General features: G+C 34.9%; 1 protein-coding gene and 3 non-coding genes across 4 annotated transcripts in view; 3 read left to right on the top strand and 1 right to left on the bottom strand.

Moving 5' to 3' along the window:
- Smp_027390 (putative exocyst componenet sec8) overlaps nt 1-16,318 on the top strand; it is a 47,377-nt gene that overhangs the window by 11,101 nt on the left and 19,958 nt on the right. Inside the window, exons 9-16 of the mRNA XM_018797318.1 lie at nt 655-809; nt 3,289-3,436; nt 4,286-4,357; nt 5,386-5,949; nt 8,237-8,439; nt 9,541-9,665; nt 11,227-11,300; nt 13,078-13,216. Of these exons, the coding sequence (XP_018652372.1) occupies nt 655-809; nt 3,289-3,436; nt 4,286-4,357; nt 5,386-5,949; nt 8,237-8,439; nt 9,541-9,665; nt 11,227-11,300; nt 13,078-13,216 (1,480 nt within the window). The remainder of the gene's footprint in view (nt 1-654; nt 810-3,288; nt 3,437-4,285; nt 4,358-5,385; nt 5,950-8,236; nt 8,440-9,540; nt 9,666-11,226; nt 11,301-13,077; nt 13,217-16,318) is intronic.
- Nucleotides 1,858-1,929, bottom strand: Smp_tRNA_00055_Pseudo_TTG.1.1. Its single transcript has one exon. It is a non-coding gene (tRNA).
- On the top strand, nt 2,722-2,788 carry Smp_tRNA_02132_Gln_TTG.1.1. The gene has a single exon. It is a non-coding gene (tRNA).
- Smp_tRNA_02258_Pseudo_TTA.1.1 lies at nt 6,478-6,544 on the top strand. Its single transcript has one exon. It is a non-coding gene (tRNA).

Raw genomic sequence — 16,318 nt, 5'->3', positions numbered from 1 at the left:
TAAGTAGATTCATGTTGCAATGTAACTTGAATTATCATACGAATAAATTGTTTCAGATGTTGGGTAAGTCAAAACAATAAGATGATGACTTAGAAAGAATGAAAAGTTCCCTGCTGATGCTTTTCATTAATGTTATATGTGTGAGAAATATACTACGCAACAAATTTCTGGATTAAACAACTTAAGACAGTCTTATGTCACATATCTGTTCCCTACACTTAATATTACCATCTATATAAAACTAATCATACCTGTAAACTGGCATGAATTCTGTTATTATTATTTTCAAAATATAATATTATTTCAAACCAATCAATCATTTTTCCATTGTAATTTTTGACTAGCTAAAACGTCTACCCGAAGTTTGTGCTGATGATGTCGTTCAGAAGGACGATGAAAGCTCCACGATTAAGCCATCCAGCTCAGGGAACAAAACTCCATCAAAATCATCCGCCTGAGCTACAAATCTTCTCCACCAATTGCAGACAATGCACATCTACACTTTTTTGTGGGTTTCTGGCTAGCCATGAACCTAGCTCGGTTTGATATTTAGTTGCAACAGAAGCGGCAGCCAGTTTGTTTAGAATGATCCGTTTAGGGTGACGAATTTGTTGGCCTCTAAAGCGTGCGAAAAAAATAGCGCCAAAAAACGGCATGGTCAGAGTCCAGATAAGTATTTCAAAATGGGGCAAGAGTGATCAATCTGATTCCTGGTTTGAAATGCAGAGTGATTACATCAGAGGACAAGGTTTAATTGGTGAAATTCATCGTTCAATTGTTTTGAAATTAAGTAAAACAATTGAAAACAGGTAAGAAAACTAAACTAAGAAAAAAAATACTGTACCTGTTATAGTTTACTTAAACATCAAATCTCTTATGTTATTCCATGTGTAATTTGTCTGTCTCGTGAGAAAATTGCATATGGTCATGTTGGCGATGTGATCCATTCTGTATACTATTTTTATAGAGTAGTTTTCATTAAGAACTAGTGTAGTAAACAAAAACACGACTGGGAACAATCGAATGTATTTAAGCACAAATCACAAACTATCTTACTAAGATCTGATAACCATACAGCAAACAATTAATTTGCAAAATAATAATCAATTGTCTCAATATTCACTGTTCCTTCAATTACGCTTCATTTCAGTTCTTTCCTTATCGGTCTTCTGTCAAAATACATTCTATGCTTGACCATCACCATATACTACTTATGAGGATATAAGTAGATCACACCACACTAGTAACACTGAACAATGATTATCAGTCATGGTGTTAATAACCAATGCCATAGTAGTCTGAGCTTTATCGTTGGTCTGATTCTACCGGTCAAATTACTGTATGTTCATTCATCTAAATAACTTAACATCGTTTGTTTTTAGATGGTATCATGATATCTAGGTTAGATGGTTTAACTACAGAGCTTTCATTATCGCTCTAGATATCATCGCCTACGTCATGTCCAAGTAAGATATTCAGTTATTCCAAAAATGTGTTATATCGATTCGTTCTGACGGATTCGTTTGTGATAGAATGTCTTCGTAAGCTTTGTTGTCTTTATGTGTTCTTATATTCGTGCTGATTTTTTTCAGTAGACCTTTGATATATGTTGATAAATTGAACTTATCGATGTATCTGTCGATTACTATCCTGTACATAGTACATAGTACCAGTCCGTACGAATTCCTTCCTGATCTTAAGTGTCAGTATTCCGTCATACATACTTTTCCACTAATATTTTTTTGAACTATATCTTCAGTAAGCAAAGATGGATAGTGGCTAGCAGTGGAATCCAGGACGCGCGTTTCGTCCTGTTTGGGACTCGTCAGCTGGATGTACCTGCACCTCAGCGTTTTTGTTCCCTTTGGGACTCGAACCCAGTACCTTTCGCTTCAAACGCCATCGTGTTATCCACTCGGCCACTGAGTCGTGATAGCCACTTGCTTGTGCAATGGGGTGAAGTTGAAATTTACTTAGTATTGTTTGTTTGCACATATGCCAATGAGAGACTGACCCGTTGCAGTCCTAAAAACATCAATGAGAAGGTCCGAACAAACAATACTAAGTAAATTTATATCTTCAGTGTTTCATTGTTCTAATTATCACTGCTTTTACATGATTTTGATCTCTTTTTGATGTCCGTGCGTTTGGTTTCATTACATCATGCTAATGTAATATGGTAACTTGAAACAATGTCAGGCATTATGTTGATGATTTCCATCTATCTGTTTTATTAACTGACTCCTCATAATTGAATAAAATGTTTTACACTGAGATGATTTGATTACGTTTAATAAGGAGTATTTGATGTATCTGGTTTTTTCCAGAATGTGACTCGTTTAAATTAGCTCGGATAAATGAATGATTTAATTGTCTTGCACTGTTTATATCTGAATCTTCAAGGATCTCCCGATCTCACAGTTGACTGACTTATCGCAGATGAATTCATGCATTGTATTGAAATTCAAATATTGATTATACTGAAGAAATTTTGTAATACCCAGAACGATATTTAACACTAAGTTATGAAGTCTTTTACTGTTTATCTGTATCATGTACATAACTGATGACTTCCTTGTTCAATTCAATTAAAACAAACTCTAATCAATGGCTAAAATAAATTCATTTAGTATTGTTTGTTTGAATCTTCTCATCGATGTGTTAGGACTGCAACTGGTCAGTCTCTAATTAACATATGTGCATACTGTGCGTATCAGGACTCAGTGGCCGAGTGGATAACGCGATGGCGTTTGAAGCGAAAGGTACTGGGTTCGAGTCCCAGAGTGAACATCAACTCTGAGATGCGGGTACATCCAGCTGACGAGCCCCAAATAGGACGAAATGCGCATCCTGGATTCCATTGCTAGCCACTATCCATATTTGCCTATAATGGCTAAAATACTTTAGGGAGTTCGTGATTTTCAAAGTAAATCGATCTTTATATTTCGTACTTTGTTCTTCGATATTTTTTTATGTATTGAATTTTATCCTGTTATCAGTATAGGGTTGTGGAGATTTGTTGAGTTTTAATTGAGATCATGAACTGTTCAATGTTAGACCAACATTGAAAACCTGTAAGCACTGGACGGCTGTTTCGTACTAGTATGGGACTCTTGTTGTTGTCATTCTTTCAACTTACTGACTTGTCATTATTCACACTACTCTAAACAGGTTTCTGTTAAGTGTTACCGATTGCACTGATGTAAAGTGTCATAATCCGAATCATTATATGTTAGAATTTACAGTTTGACTTTGTTTTCTTTTTCACAAAAACCCTTTTCCATACAGAGCAATTGCTCAAAATGATACTGTCCCATTGTCAGAAATTAATTCACCTAGATATTTGATCAAATTATTGGAATTAGTATTTGATGCTTTATTTATGCAAGCTAGAGCATGTCTTCTTGTTTTACGTACTTTAAATGGAGCTAAACAGGTAATAATTTTCTTTTCTGTTTTTTCCTTTTTTTTGTTTATTATCATTCATTTGGTTTATTTTAAATTTTATTTTACAAATTACTGATTGATGTTAAAATTGTATTATAACGGGAGAATAGGGATTTCATTGATGCTATGCTAGACACTAGGTACTCGTCCACGTGTTACACACTCTTGGATTCCGACCAGCGGTCAAGAGACAGTTATCAATATTAGCAATGGATAACGGTATAAATATGGAGCGAAAACAGGGAAGAAGCAAAGCTTTAGTTTACAATATAAAATAGTCTATTTTGTCTATGACCTATACAGGTATATCTGTCTATACTCAATAGCCAATCATGGCTTATACTGGACGGATACATCAATTTTACACCTGGTTAACTATTGTATCTCGTTGATAGCTTGTGTAAATCTTATTGCATCTCACTTTTTCACAATCGCAATCGGAAAATGAGGTTTTTGTGTTCAAGGAAAATATCTATGGTGAATACAGCTGGGTTTTTGCAACTGAATAACTCAGTTCTACAGAAAATGGTTTAGTAAACTGTTATTTCTAAGTACATGGTAACTAAGAATTCATTACAAATCTGATGATGGTTTACAGCCTCATCAGCCGATTTATTATTTCTTATCTAAGATCCTATGTTCAATATTTCATCAGTTCTCACTTGTGTCGATTCCACTGTATTCAAGCAATTCTGTTTCAAGTTATGAATATTTTAATGTTTTCTTGTTTACATTAATTAGTTTCAATACAGTGTTGATCTTTTAAACAACTTTTGTTGACTGTTTTCGCTTAGCGTCTTCAAATAATTATTCTTATGCCATTCTTTCTCTTGCCAAGAAACATATCAGGTTTTCAACAGAATTACAAGGTTTGACTACTCAATATATCTGGTCTTGTGTACAATATGAAGTAAGTAAATAGCCCAACCATTTTCTTTTTGATCTGATTTTTTGTTAAGCATGATATAATAGGTTAAATCAAGCAGTAATAAATAGAAGCTTACATATGCGATTTGTACAGTGAATGTACTATATAGATAGTGTAAAAAATAAATAACTGGGATCGTTTAGAGTATGACTTCAAGCTGTTTCACTGCCTTGTTCACCCATAATTTTCTCAAATTTTCAGTGTCCACGATTTAAACAAGTAAAACCAACCAATAAAAAAATGATATTTTCAGTTAACTGATTACTGTTATAAAAAAATTAAATGGAATAAGGGGTAATTCGAATAATTATCTTATATCTAGGTTGGTAATTTCCCAACTACCAACATCGTATTGTTACAAACAAGCAATACTAAATGAATTTAAACTTCACCCCATCGCACAAGCAAGTGGCTATCAGGACTCAGTGGCCGAGTGGATAACACGATGGCGTTTGAAGCGAGGGTACTGGGTTCGAGTCCCAGAATGAACATCAACTCTGAGATGCAGGTACATCCATCTGACGAGTCCCGGATAGGACGAAACGCGCGTCCTGGATTCCATATTAGGAGACAGTTTTGTTGAGCGATCAGAGGCATTCGCCAGGGAACTTTGAACTAGCGTTTGCTCCAGGTTGGCATTCATCATAATAAGTTGTATCTACCATCTCGTATTAATTGTTTCTCCTTGTTGAATTCAAATCCGCATCATCTATTGTCACAGCAAAAGACATTATTTGTGAGAGTTCATACAATATTAAGTCAGTTGATTAATTGGCCAAATTACAACTTCGTTGGTAAGATTAGATCAACAGTAATGAATAGACAGATAATTTTATCATTTTAACACTCTCCTCAACTGAAAAGTTTCTTATATTCTGGATCTCTTAGTTTGGAAAACCTTCGACCTCATCAATCAACTATTTTGTTTCCAAGATACAGTTGTGTTCACACCATTTTCTATAAATGACACATTAACCAGACTTATTTCATTATCCTATTTCTTGTTATAGGTTTATTGTATTTTATTAACACATTTAAATAATATTTCACCAAGTGAATTAAATGAATTGTCACTTTCATCAAATAAAAATGGTTTACTTAAATTACAAGCACGAACTATTAGAGATACTACTATTAGTGGAGGGGATATTACACCAGGAGGTGATAATTCTAGTGCTTCATTAAATCTAACAAAAGTGGATTTAAATACATTAATGGGTCGTAAAAGAATTGGAGCATTTAATTTTGCATCAATAACTACAAGTTCAAGCAATAGTAATAGTACCACTGCTTCTTCTACTTCTACTACTACAACTACTACTACCAATACTATTAATGCTAATTCTACCATTAGTACTCCTGGAAATACTACTAATATACGAGATTCTCAGTCTGTTATTAGCACAATCTCAGGAAATGTTTCGTCAAACCACATTGGTAATATTGGAAGTGGAAACTTCACTAATACAATTGCTGTTACTAATCAAGGTCAAAGTAATGTGCCATTATTTAGCTTTTCTAATTCATCACATTATCTTGGAATATCTTCATATTTATCAGAAAGTCGTGCAATGGTAAGTCTACAAAGTTTATTGGGTTACTGTAATAACAGTTTAACTAAAACGGTTCATAAGAGTGATTCGAACGTATGGTATGTTAAATAATATTAGTGTCTGTTGGGAAAAATTCAAAAACCTAACATGCTTTTCGAGCAGCTAATTACATATCGAAACTGACTCAGTAGCTTAGTGAATAACTCTCCCAAATTTGAATCACTTGTTCTTGAATTCAACTTTCATTGTAAATGTCAATATTGTAGTCCATATGTATCCAGTTGATAAATCAGAAATAAGATGAAATGTACTGTTTAGTTTACACTGCTATCCACTATATAAACTATTGTGGAAGTTTAAATTCACTTAGTATTGTTTGTTTGAATCTTCCCATTGATGTTTAGGACTGCAACTGGTCAGTTTCTAATTGGCATATGTGCATACTGTGCGTATTCCCTCGATATAGCTTTAATTCACAAACATTGTAAGCAAAGATGGTTAGTGGCTAGCAGTGAAATCCACTTGCACAAGCAAGTGGCTATCACGACTCAGTGGCCGAGTGGATAACACGATGGCGTTTAAAGCGAAAGGTACTGGGTTCGAGTCCCAGAGTGAACATCAACTCTGAGATGCAGGTACATCCATCTGACGAGTCCCGGATAGGACGAAACGCGCGTCCTGTATTCTACTGCTAGCCACTATCCATCTGCTTACAATGTTGTAGAAGTTTGTTTTTAACTTATTCTAATTATTTGTAATGTATTAAATGAAATTTTATCAATAATAATAATCAATATTAAGAACATCTGATAAAAGGTTATCGAGATTCATTCATTTGTAGGTAGTAAACATATCGTGTGATAATAAGCACTTTACATTGGAGCCTAGTCTTATTGTTCTGTATGTATCATATTGCTACACGGATACAATGTTTATTATTCTCAACTTTTTTTTAAAAAAAACATGTGTAAATTAGTTGAAGTGACCTATATTTAATTTTCTTGTATAGGTTCATCGATTGGTAATAAGTAGTATGTTAGTTTCTGGAAACTCTAGGGTTCGGTTTAGTGTTAGACGATTAGAAGCAGTTCTTAAGATACCTTGGACCTAGGTTTCGTGCTCGCTGGAACTCATCAGCGAAGCTTACTCAGAATTTTGAGGAAATTTATACTTCCTGTTTGGTTCAACCTGGGTTATCTGGTTTCACAGTCTTAGATCTACTGGGACCGTAACTGAAGTCCTGTATTAGACTGAGTTATATCAGAGTTTATTCTCAATTTCTATTGTTAACGGATTGTCTGCATTTAATTAAAAACATTGAAACAAACTTAGGTAAAGATGGTTATTATGAAACCTGAAAGTCATACCTCGTATCCTAAAGTGAATATTTTTTAAGAGTCGCTGAATAAAGCGGGAAAATATAGGTTAGCTGCTACCTACATGTTAGAGTACTAGCCTGTGAGATAGTCTTTCTACTCGAACAACACTAGTTGAGTTAGAGCTTATGGGGAACTGTCACCAGAATTAATAGCATCAACTGTCATTCTTTGGGATTGTCCACTTTTCCTATTTTTATTTGAATTTACTATGGACATTCATCTTGAAATAACAATATCGTCGTCTGACTTCTCTGGAACTAATCTCCTACTGGGAGATTCACTTATTATAGACTTGAAATACCTATATGGCAGTCTTACTTGGTGAAGATGCTGGCAGAATCTAGAGTCTTTCGATCTCGCTGATCAACTGTGTTAGGATGTTTGAGATGCTTTTCTCTCCCTCCAAGTCCAAAATGTCGCTTCGGGATTGATGTGCCAATTCCTAAACTGATGATAGGCAATGAAGTAATTGAACGCAGCAACCGCGTCACTTTTCTTGGAAATTTCATCAGGTCTGATGAGTAAATGCTAATGAAATCTTGACACGGATTGGAGAAGCTCGATTAGGTTTTTCCAAATTACATCACTTGTGGTGTAGACGAGATATATCTGACAACGGGAAGATAAGTTTACTGCGCAGCAGTTCATTTTGTTCTACTTTATTCATGTGATACATGACCGACTTTCAAAAATCCTACCAATCAAACATTTTCTTTGATAATTTTAAATTCCCACGCCAATATGGTCTGGTAACTTGAACCGATACATGTATATGTGGCAGGTTCCACGTTACCGCCTAGTGTCAGCTTATGGTCAACTAGATAGTTTAATCAAGCAAAACCTTTTTAAGTCATAGTTGTTAATCTACATTTATTTATCCAAGATTTTCAACTTCACTATTTTCTATTTTATTTATTTTTCCCAATCAGTCAGGTTTACCAGGTGTTGAGACTCAGTCTGGACAGAATCTCACAGAGAAATCAGCTCCAATTTACCCGTTAGCTTGTCGACCATCTGGCGATAATATACTAAGTGTATATAAAATGGTTATGGAATTCATTGAAGCTGTTGAATGGGAAATGATCAAATATACTGAATGTTCTGATCTACATTCTGTAGCCTCTACTCATTCGTAAGTTTGAATTATTGTTCTTCTAAATTATATTGGTATTACACTAATTAATGGTGTCTTTTTAATATAAATGTATCGTTTTGATTGATAGAAATACGGTAATGAGTCTAAAGGGGATTAGGTAACGGAAAACCTAATCCACACCTGGACGAACATCTACAGAGTAGGGAATATCTGCTTGACTGTCAAAGAGAAGGTCTTCTGCCCGAAAGCTTTTTCGATATTATTTAGCAGTTTCGAAAAAAATTTTGTTGGAATTAGAAGATAAGCATAGTTTCTTTAATCCATACATTCTCACTTGATTGTCTATGTTATCAACATTTCTGTTTGCATCCTTGCTTTTTCAATTGTTGATTTAATCATACCTTAAAGTGAGCAAAATTTAGAATGATGCATTTTCGAAATGATGTAAATGTTTTTAAACTAATCATCAGGCGTTTAAGAAAATCAAGGTGCTTCTGTAACATGATCAACATGAGAGAATAAACAGTTAACTTTATACCGCCCTCAAGTGCCCTGGTACGGCCAAGAGTGGGGAGAGTCCGCTCTCCCTCTCGAAATGCTCTCACGTGGCCACGCGTATATAGCCTCTGACAGGGAAGTCCTACTCACTGCTTTCTCGTGGCGGGGGTGTTGTTTACGAAATTGAGAGGACGAAAAGCGAATGTCCGGCGCTTTAACCGGGTTGTTGAACACGGCGAGTCCACCTAGGGGAGTTGGAAAATCCTGATTCCAAACCAATGGTGCACATGGACTCCAGTATCTTGAGGGAACAAATAGCGTATGAACCAATCGTTGGTCATTGGCTACCATGGGACTGCATCTCCTCACGATGCTCCACTGCCTTGTGGATCAAATCTTTAGGTCGGCGGCTCCGGGTGTGGCCCCCTAATAAAACCGCCTGCCTCAGTTTGGACATCTGGGCAGTATCACATCCCTCACACAAATCAAATGAGATTTGTGCGGCGCATATGTATATGATGCTTCCTTGTACCAATATTTATGTGTTTAAATAAATAAATAAATAAAATAACTTTATACCGCACATCGTAATCTCTAAAAATATTCTTTAAATGTTTGTTTTTATCATTTCACTTTCAGTAATACAGACCATGATTATCGCCAACAATGTCAATTACGTACACTACTCAAAAGTTTCATTGAAAATATTTATCTTCCTGGAAAACTTTCTTCTCTACGTAATAAACTTCAGAAATCACTTAATTGTAAGTTTACTGTTTTCATATTGTTCTTGTGTTAATGTAATTTAATTCAATTTCTTGTTATATATAATACTTAGTCGATAGATCTCAATCAGGAATGAATGACTGGTCAAGCGTAATATTGGTTATTACTTAACAATCAATGAATTCCAAATATCTCAGTAGCCACAGGAGTTCAGTCGACGTCCAACTTACTCAATAATGACATCTGAAAATATGAAGCTAAGCGATGCAGGTGTGAATCAGTTCCTCCAAGATTACTGACCTCTGCTAGCTAACACAAATTGGAGGTTCAAAGTCTTCTCCCGACTACTTTCGACCACCTAACACTTTACACTTTACTTGGTTTTGCAATGTTTTTGTCAATCGTTAAGCTAATATGACATTCAGTCTTTTTAGAAGGACACCACAATATGTACAATCAAATCATAAGCTTTTGGCTAATTTTTATCTATAAGCATCAAACAAAGGTTTAAATCCTCGCGAAATCTTCTTCGATCTCTTTCATGAATGACAAGCATATACACATGTAATTTTGCGTGGTTTCTTATTTTACACCAATTTGAAGGAAAAGTATCAACATGCTCCTTTGGTTGTCACCACCAAAAAAAATCTTTAACCAATATTCTCTATGTGAAATCAACCATTCTATAGATATTTTGAGACTAATCCCAAGTTGTGATTGATACCTATATAGTCACTATAGTATGTTCGGGTTGCATGTAGACTTTTATAATATTATCTTCTTAGCAAAATCACTCACTCGGAAAGTGATCAGATTAATATTGTATGGTATACAGTCAAAATACAAACTTTCGTTTGATTTCATGCAAACTTTAGTATTTCAAAGAATTAACTAATTAATTGTGGAGAGTCAGTCTTGTTTCATTTATTTCTAAAAGTCATGGTGAAAGAGTTCGAGCTGAATTGCTATCAGAGGCATGTTAGCAGTTATCACTACTCCGTGCAGTGATATTTATTATTGATAGACATAAAAAGCAAACTAGGTGGGTAGTGATATTTCCAACCTGGGATCGTGACTGCAAAACACAAAGGATAACTGGTTGGTATCTGATACGCATCGCCTTTTCGTAAGTAGTTTCATATATGATAACTTTACTTTAGGGGCCTTAGCATAAACACCAGAAATCTATGGTGTAACAGTGTTCTGTTTTGAGGATCGACTTTTCTAACCCCTTTTTGTTGTGGTTAGGCCGCATTGTTTGAGATTTTGGTTATTCATGAGGTGAACCTTACTTTTCAACATACTTCAGTATATAATTCATTGAGATTCCTCCTTCGGGTCTTAAATTCAGTGCTTTTCGTCTCATCAACCTCTAAACAATACACCTGGAATCTTTAGACCTTAAAGAACAAGTGTTCTAACTGGTGTATCCCAACTAGTTCATCAAGAAAGCCAACCTCAATAATCGCGTTAAGGAAGCAGCTAAGAATTCAATCCTGAGATTAGTATTATTTTTTTCCGAATTTTGAAGAACCATTGAATCCCCTAAAACTCATTTTTGTTTTAAACTGCGGTTTAATATGATTTTAACTGTCACAGCGCCGGACGTTTTAACATCTGTTGTATCTCAACAAACTGAACGTGAACTGAATCTCAACAGACCAATTCTTTTAGTAAGTATTTTTTCATTCTATTCAACACTTTTTTTTGTATTTTTTCAATCACGAACATATTCATATGTATTACATAAACTAAATTTTATATTGTACTCAACTCATTAAACGATTAGACACATGATACTTTCCGATTAATTGTGAACAATATGATTTTAAGTCGTCTAAATAAACTCAAGTTGACTTTCATTGAAACGCCATTTAATTATCTAATTACTTGACTTTCAACAAGTTGAAGTCCACTATTGCGTTAGGCGTTTCTTATTCACTTGTGACTATAAATCCAACCATGTAACTATTTCCGACACTTCATCGAAGGACTGGAAGTACTGAGTAAGCCTGACCAAAGTCTATATTACATTATGTTACAACAAATGCAAAGGATAGGACAAATGTATATTACAAGTTACATATATCTGACTATCTATCCATCTTTATGGAAAGTCAACCGATTACCATTGATTTTTTAGTTAGACAATACACAGTATTCAAGTTATGTGTTTCTTGCTAGAAATCTACTAGATATCATGTATCAAAGCTGTAAACTATTGAAAAACTGAGAACATTTGACAACTGTTTTGTTCTGGTTTGCAAATCTTCAGGCAATGGAACACTCGTGATACTATATAGGGTCAAGTTTAGAACTTTCAGATCTCGGTGTGTGAAGTTGACCCTTATAGGCTAGGCCGTGTAAGTAGATGAAATCTACCTGGTTGTGATATGCACAGTTGTCGTAACCAATTGTTGTATATGTTGACTGATATCGATCAAAATGGGTCACAATGATGTAGGATCTTTGAATAATATCTTCTATGCCCTAAGTTTCCTACTATCAGTGATATTGTTACTACTTCTATTACTCTTGTATTTGTCTTTGCGCTTTCATCTTTTTGTACTGATGTCTTGTGGTAACTTGAACTGTGTCATTTTTTCCATTGGTTATTACTGACTAACTAACTAAACCTATTAACTACTAATGGTAACATATTTGTACCACAAACTTTGGTGTCTTAAGCTTGCTTTTCGATAAAGTGTTTGGAACGTGTCTGCTAAATACCCTCAAGCTTCACCGAAGCCTCTATCTGGTTTTCGATAATTCCCCAGTTGATACAAAACGTCATGAAAAAACCCAGCTTCTACTAATTTCTTGATTGTTAGTGAATATAATGAGTTTTAACCTACTGCAATGAAGTAGTTTTGGGTGTGTTAAATCCCCAGAACTCACTTGGCGAATGGCCTATTTTTGTAATTTTATTTTGAAATTCTGAATTTCTTTGTTTTCGCGCCAAAATCTCTCTTTTCACCTTCGAGTCATATTTCCCACTTGGTCCGTTGTATCTTTTAGTGTGCTATTTTGTAATGCTGTATGTATACGTTTGATTTTTTTCCACTTACGATTGCTGTACTTCTGGCTGCTTACGGAATATATTTCCCCCGCTTCCAACTTGAACTTCTTACTCTAGTTAGCTGGGTCTGGGATGCGTCAGAATAGCTAGCTTATTGGTCTCTAGTCACAAGTCTTTGTTCCGTTCGCTGACTAGTGAATTCGAAACGCTTCAGATATAACAAATAGTGATCCTCTATTCTCAAATATTTCTTATTTCCTAAATACTTTATAAATAATTATCAGTATAGTTTACTGTAAATTTTTGAATAATGGTATTAGTACAATATCTTTCACTTAATATTGGTATTTATTTTGTGACAATCTGGATATTTTATATGAAACTGCGATACTACTAATAAGTATACTTTCTCTTTTTTTAAAAATAAATAGATTGTTTACGTCGTGGACCAGTGTTTAAATGAAGTAAGAAAAATGTGTATGGCTTTACCAGAGTTTGCAAGTGGTTGTCTACACATTGGTCTAACAATTTTGGAAGATTTTACCACTGCTATATGGAGGCTTTATAAAAGTAGGTAGTAGTTGTAAATCACGCAGTTGCAGAATGATTTGTATAAATTTGTACATAGCTGATTAAAATCAAATTTTAGTCTGTGAAGCAGTACGAAAGCTTGAAGCTGCCAAACCAAGACAATATAACAATCCATGAAGCCACTAACTGTTGGTCTGAACCTTATCAGGTTGTAGTTTACACGATAATCGTGAGCAATCTTTGGGGACTTTAGGTGGTGACGTGACATTAAACAAGTTTCAGTGAATCATTTGCACTTATTCTCTGTTATCTCGTAAAACCCTAAATCGATTCTATTCGTTACTTTTTTTGAACTGTATTTTTTATGGTTGAATTTTTGACCATCATATTGATCTACTTTAAGTGATAATTGATTCGTGATCAATATGGTTTTCTAGTTCTTGATGCTGACCGAATTCCACCGGTAACTTTGCGATATGATCACTAGTCTAAGTGAATCAATATCATTTGCACCATGTTTTAATATTTAGTGGTTTGAGGTAGTCATCAGGAAACTCCCCATTCATTAATTAACCAGTTGTAAATACTTCAATCCGATTGAAGGTCAGTCGTGACACGAAAGACCCAATAGTATTGTCTGAGACTGTGAGACTAGATGTTATCAGTTCGAATCCACCAGGGAGCATCAGTTCCTTCAAAATTGTAGGTATGGCTCCCTGACAAGCGTAAGCTAGCCCCAAACCTAGATCAAGAGTTTGTTGCAGATTATCTACAACCAGCTAACGTTATATCACTTCTGCATCGTTACAATTCGTCTTGTTAGTTCTTTTTTCACTATGCTGGTGTACTACGTCATCTCTAGGTCCTCCTATGTTGTTGATGATTAAAATATTGATCTGATAACAATAAATTGAGATAAGACGAAAAAAATATCCAGTTTAACTTAGGCAAACGGTTAATTGTTACATTAACCAACAAAAATGAAGTTACATTTTACTGAATCAACAAAATACAAAGCAATTGTACCAAGAAAATCACAGTTACTTTTCAATAACATATAATTGGCTCATGTAATTATCACAAATAGTTCCTATGTCAAGAGAAATAGTTTTAAAGCTAGTCGAGCTTGTCAATCAGTATTGAGTTATGTCTCGCTCATCATTTATTCTCATTATGTTGTTATATTTTTCGAGACCAGTACTACCATAACTCACAGAATACACTACTGTGCCTTCTTTTTGTCTCATATTTATGAAAACGTAAAGTCTCACGTCTACTCCATGTAAATTAAAACAAAAGGTAGTTTAATACACATTATCGAATTCAGAATTCATTCAGTACCTTGGTTTTATCAGTCCATATATTTTCTCCTTTTTTATCATTAAAAATCATATTATGGGGACGACAAGATAGGGGTGATATGGGATTATGATCAACTGTTCGTCATGCTACATTGAGGTCTTAAAAATTAATAAGCCTTTTTTCTGTTTATCTCCTGTATTTGAATGATAAGTAGAGAAGTTCATAATCTATTTACTTTATTTGTCTAACAAACATGTGAATTGAAACATTACTCTCTCTCTGTATATATATAATGCCTGATGTCTATACATAAGTTGATTAAATTTGTCGTTCTGTTACCCTTTACAGAACAACAATTGCATGTCAGTAGTATATGTATATATAGTCAGTAGTACTAGACGAACTATAGCTTTATTGTTAGTTTTTTATTCTCTATTAACAGAAGTATTTTGTATCTATATGTATGTATCATGAAGAAAAATGATACAAGCAGGTAGTATAGTCGCCTTCCTTTATCTTTCGCAATGTTTTTTTTGGTTTCTCGATAAAAGAAACTTATTCGTGTTCATGTGTGTGTGTGTGTGCAAATTTTCACTGATATCATTTTATTGGAATGAGTTTGCTTTTTTTGAAAAAAAATATGGACAATGAATTTTCTTTATTAGAAACAAATAAACAAATAACTTGAGTAAAACTGATAAACTGGGTGTATTTAAGTTCAGTTTTTACCAGCAGTTGACGCTAGTCGAGTTGCCATTATTAGTGTTTGATTATAGATGCGTATGAAGCATCGCTGATTTATATTACGCCAATCGGATGTATAATATTGAGATTAGGGATATTATACTAGGCACAGATGAAAAGCGAGTTGATAAGGTAATGAATCTTTATCGACTGAGAGGGTTTGGATATGTGCTTTTTTCTAAACACCATCTACTCCGAAGTGCAATGTTGGATGATGTAAGAATTAATTGAAAAAAATACAGGTGTTTAAACAAAAGGATGGCATCAGTCCAGGAAGTCGTCGACTGTTGATGTGAGCCATGTTAGATGCAAACTAACATGGTTGGAATCTACATGATTTTCACAATCAGTGGTCGAAGACATTATATGATATGGCTTAGAATCGCTCACGGCACAGATGCATTCATTCTTTGTCTTCCCTTAGATTACGAGGTTATAAACTGCCTTCAACAGTGTGGATGAACCAGATGAAAGATTCAGTAGATCCCCAACTTCGAGATCAACAGGCTGGATTCCGTAAGGATCACTCGTGCACAGACCAAATCGCGACACTACATATCTTTGTTGAACAATCAATTGAATGGACCTCATCACTTTACATTAACTTCCTTGAATATGATAAGGCATTTGTCAGTGTGGATAGGAGAACATTATGTAAACTTCAACACTATGGTCTACCTGGGAAGATCGTCAACATCATCTGGAATTCATACGACGAACAGCTGACAGACGCATCCCAATTTAGTTCCGGAGTCAGACAAGGTTGCTTGCTCTCTCCCTTTCTCTTCTGGTGATTGATTGTAATACGAAGATCCCGACATTTTAGGGGAAGCACGAAATACAATGTACAGCTTGGATGCAACTAGACGACATGGACTTCACAGATGACCTGGCCCTTCTATCCCGTACACACGAACAAATGCAGATGAAAACATCTAATGTAGCAACAGCCTCTGCATCAGTAGACCTCAACATACACAAAGGAAAAAGCCAGATCCTCAAATACAACACGGAGAACACCAACGCAATCACATTTGGTGGAAAAACTTTGGAAGATGTGGAATCTTTCACGTACCTGGGAAGCATCATCGAGGA

The sequence above is a fragment of the Schistosoma mansoni genome, chromosome 4 (genome assembly GCF_000237925.1).
Source record: "Schistosoma mansoni strain Puerto Rico chromosome 4, complete genome".
Lineage (NCBI taxonomy): Eukaryota > Metazoa > Platyhelminthes > Trematoda > Strigeidida > Schistosomatidae > Schistosoma > Schistosoma mansoni.
Note: the sequence above shows the minus strand (reverse complement) of the source record. Positions and strands in the feature narration are given on the sequence as shown.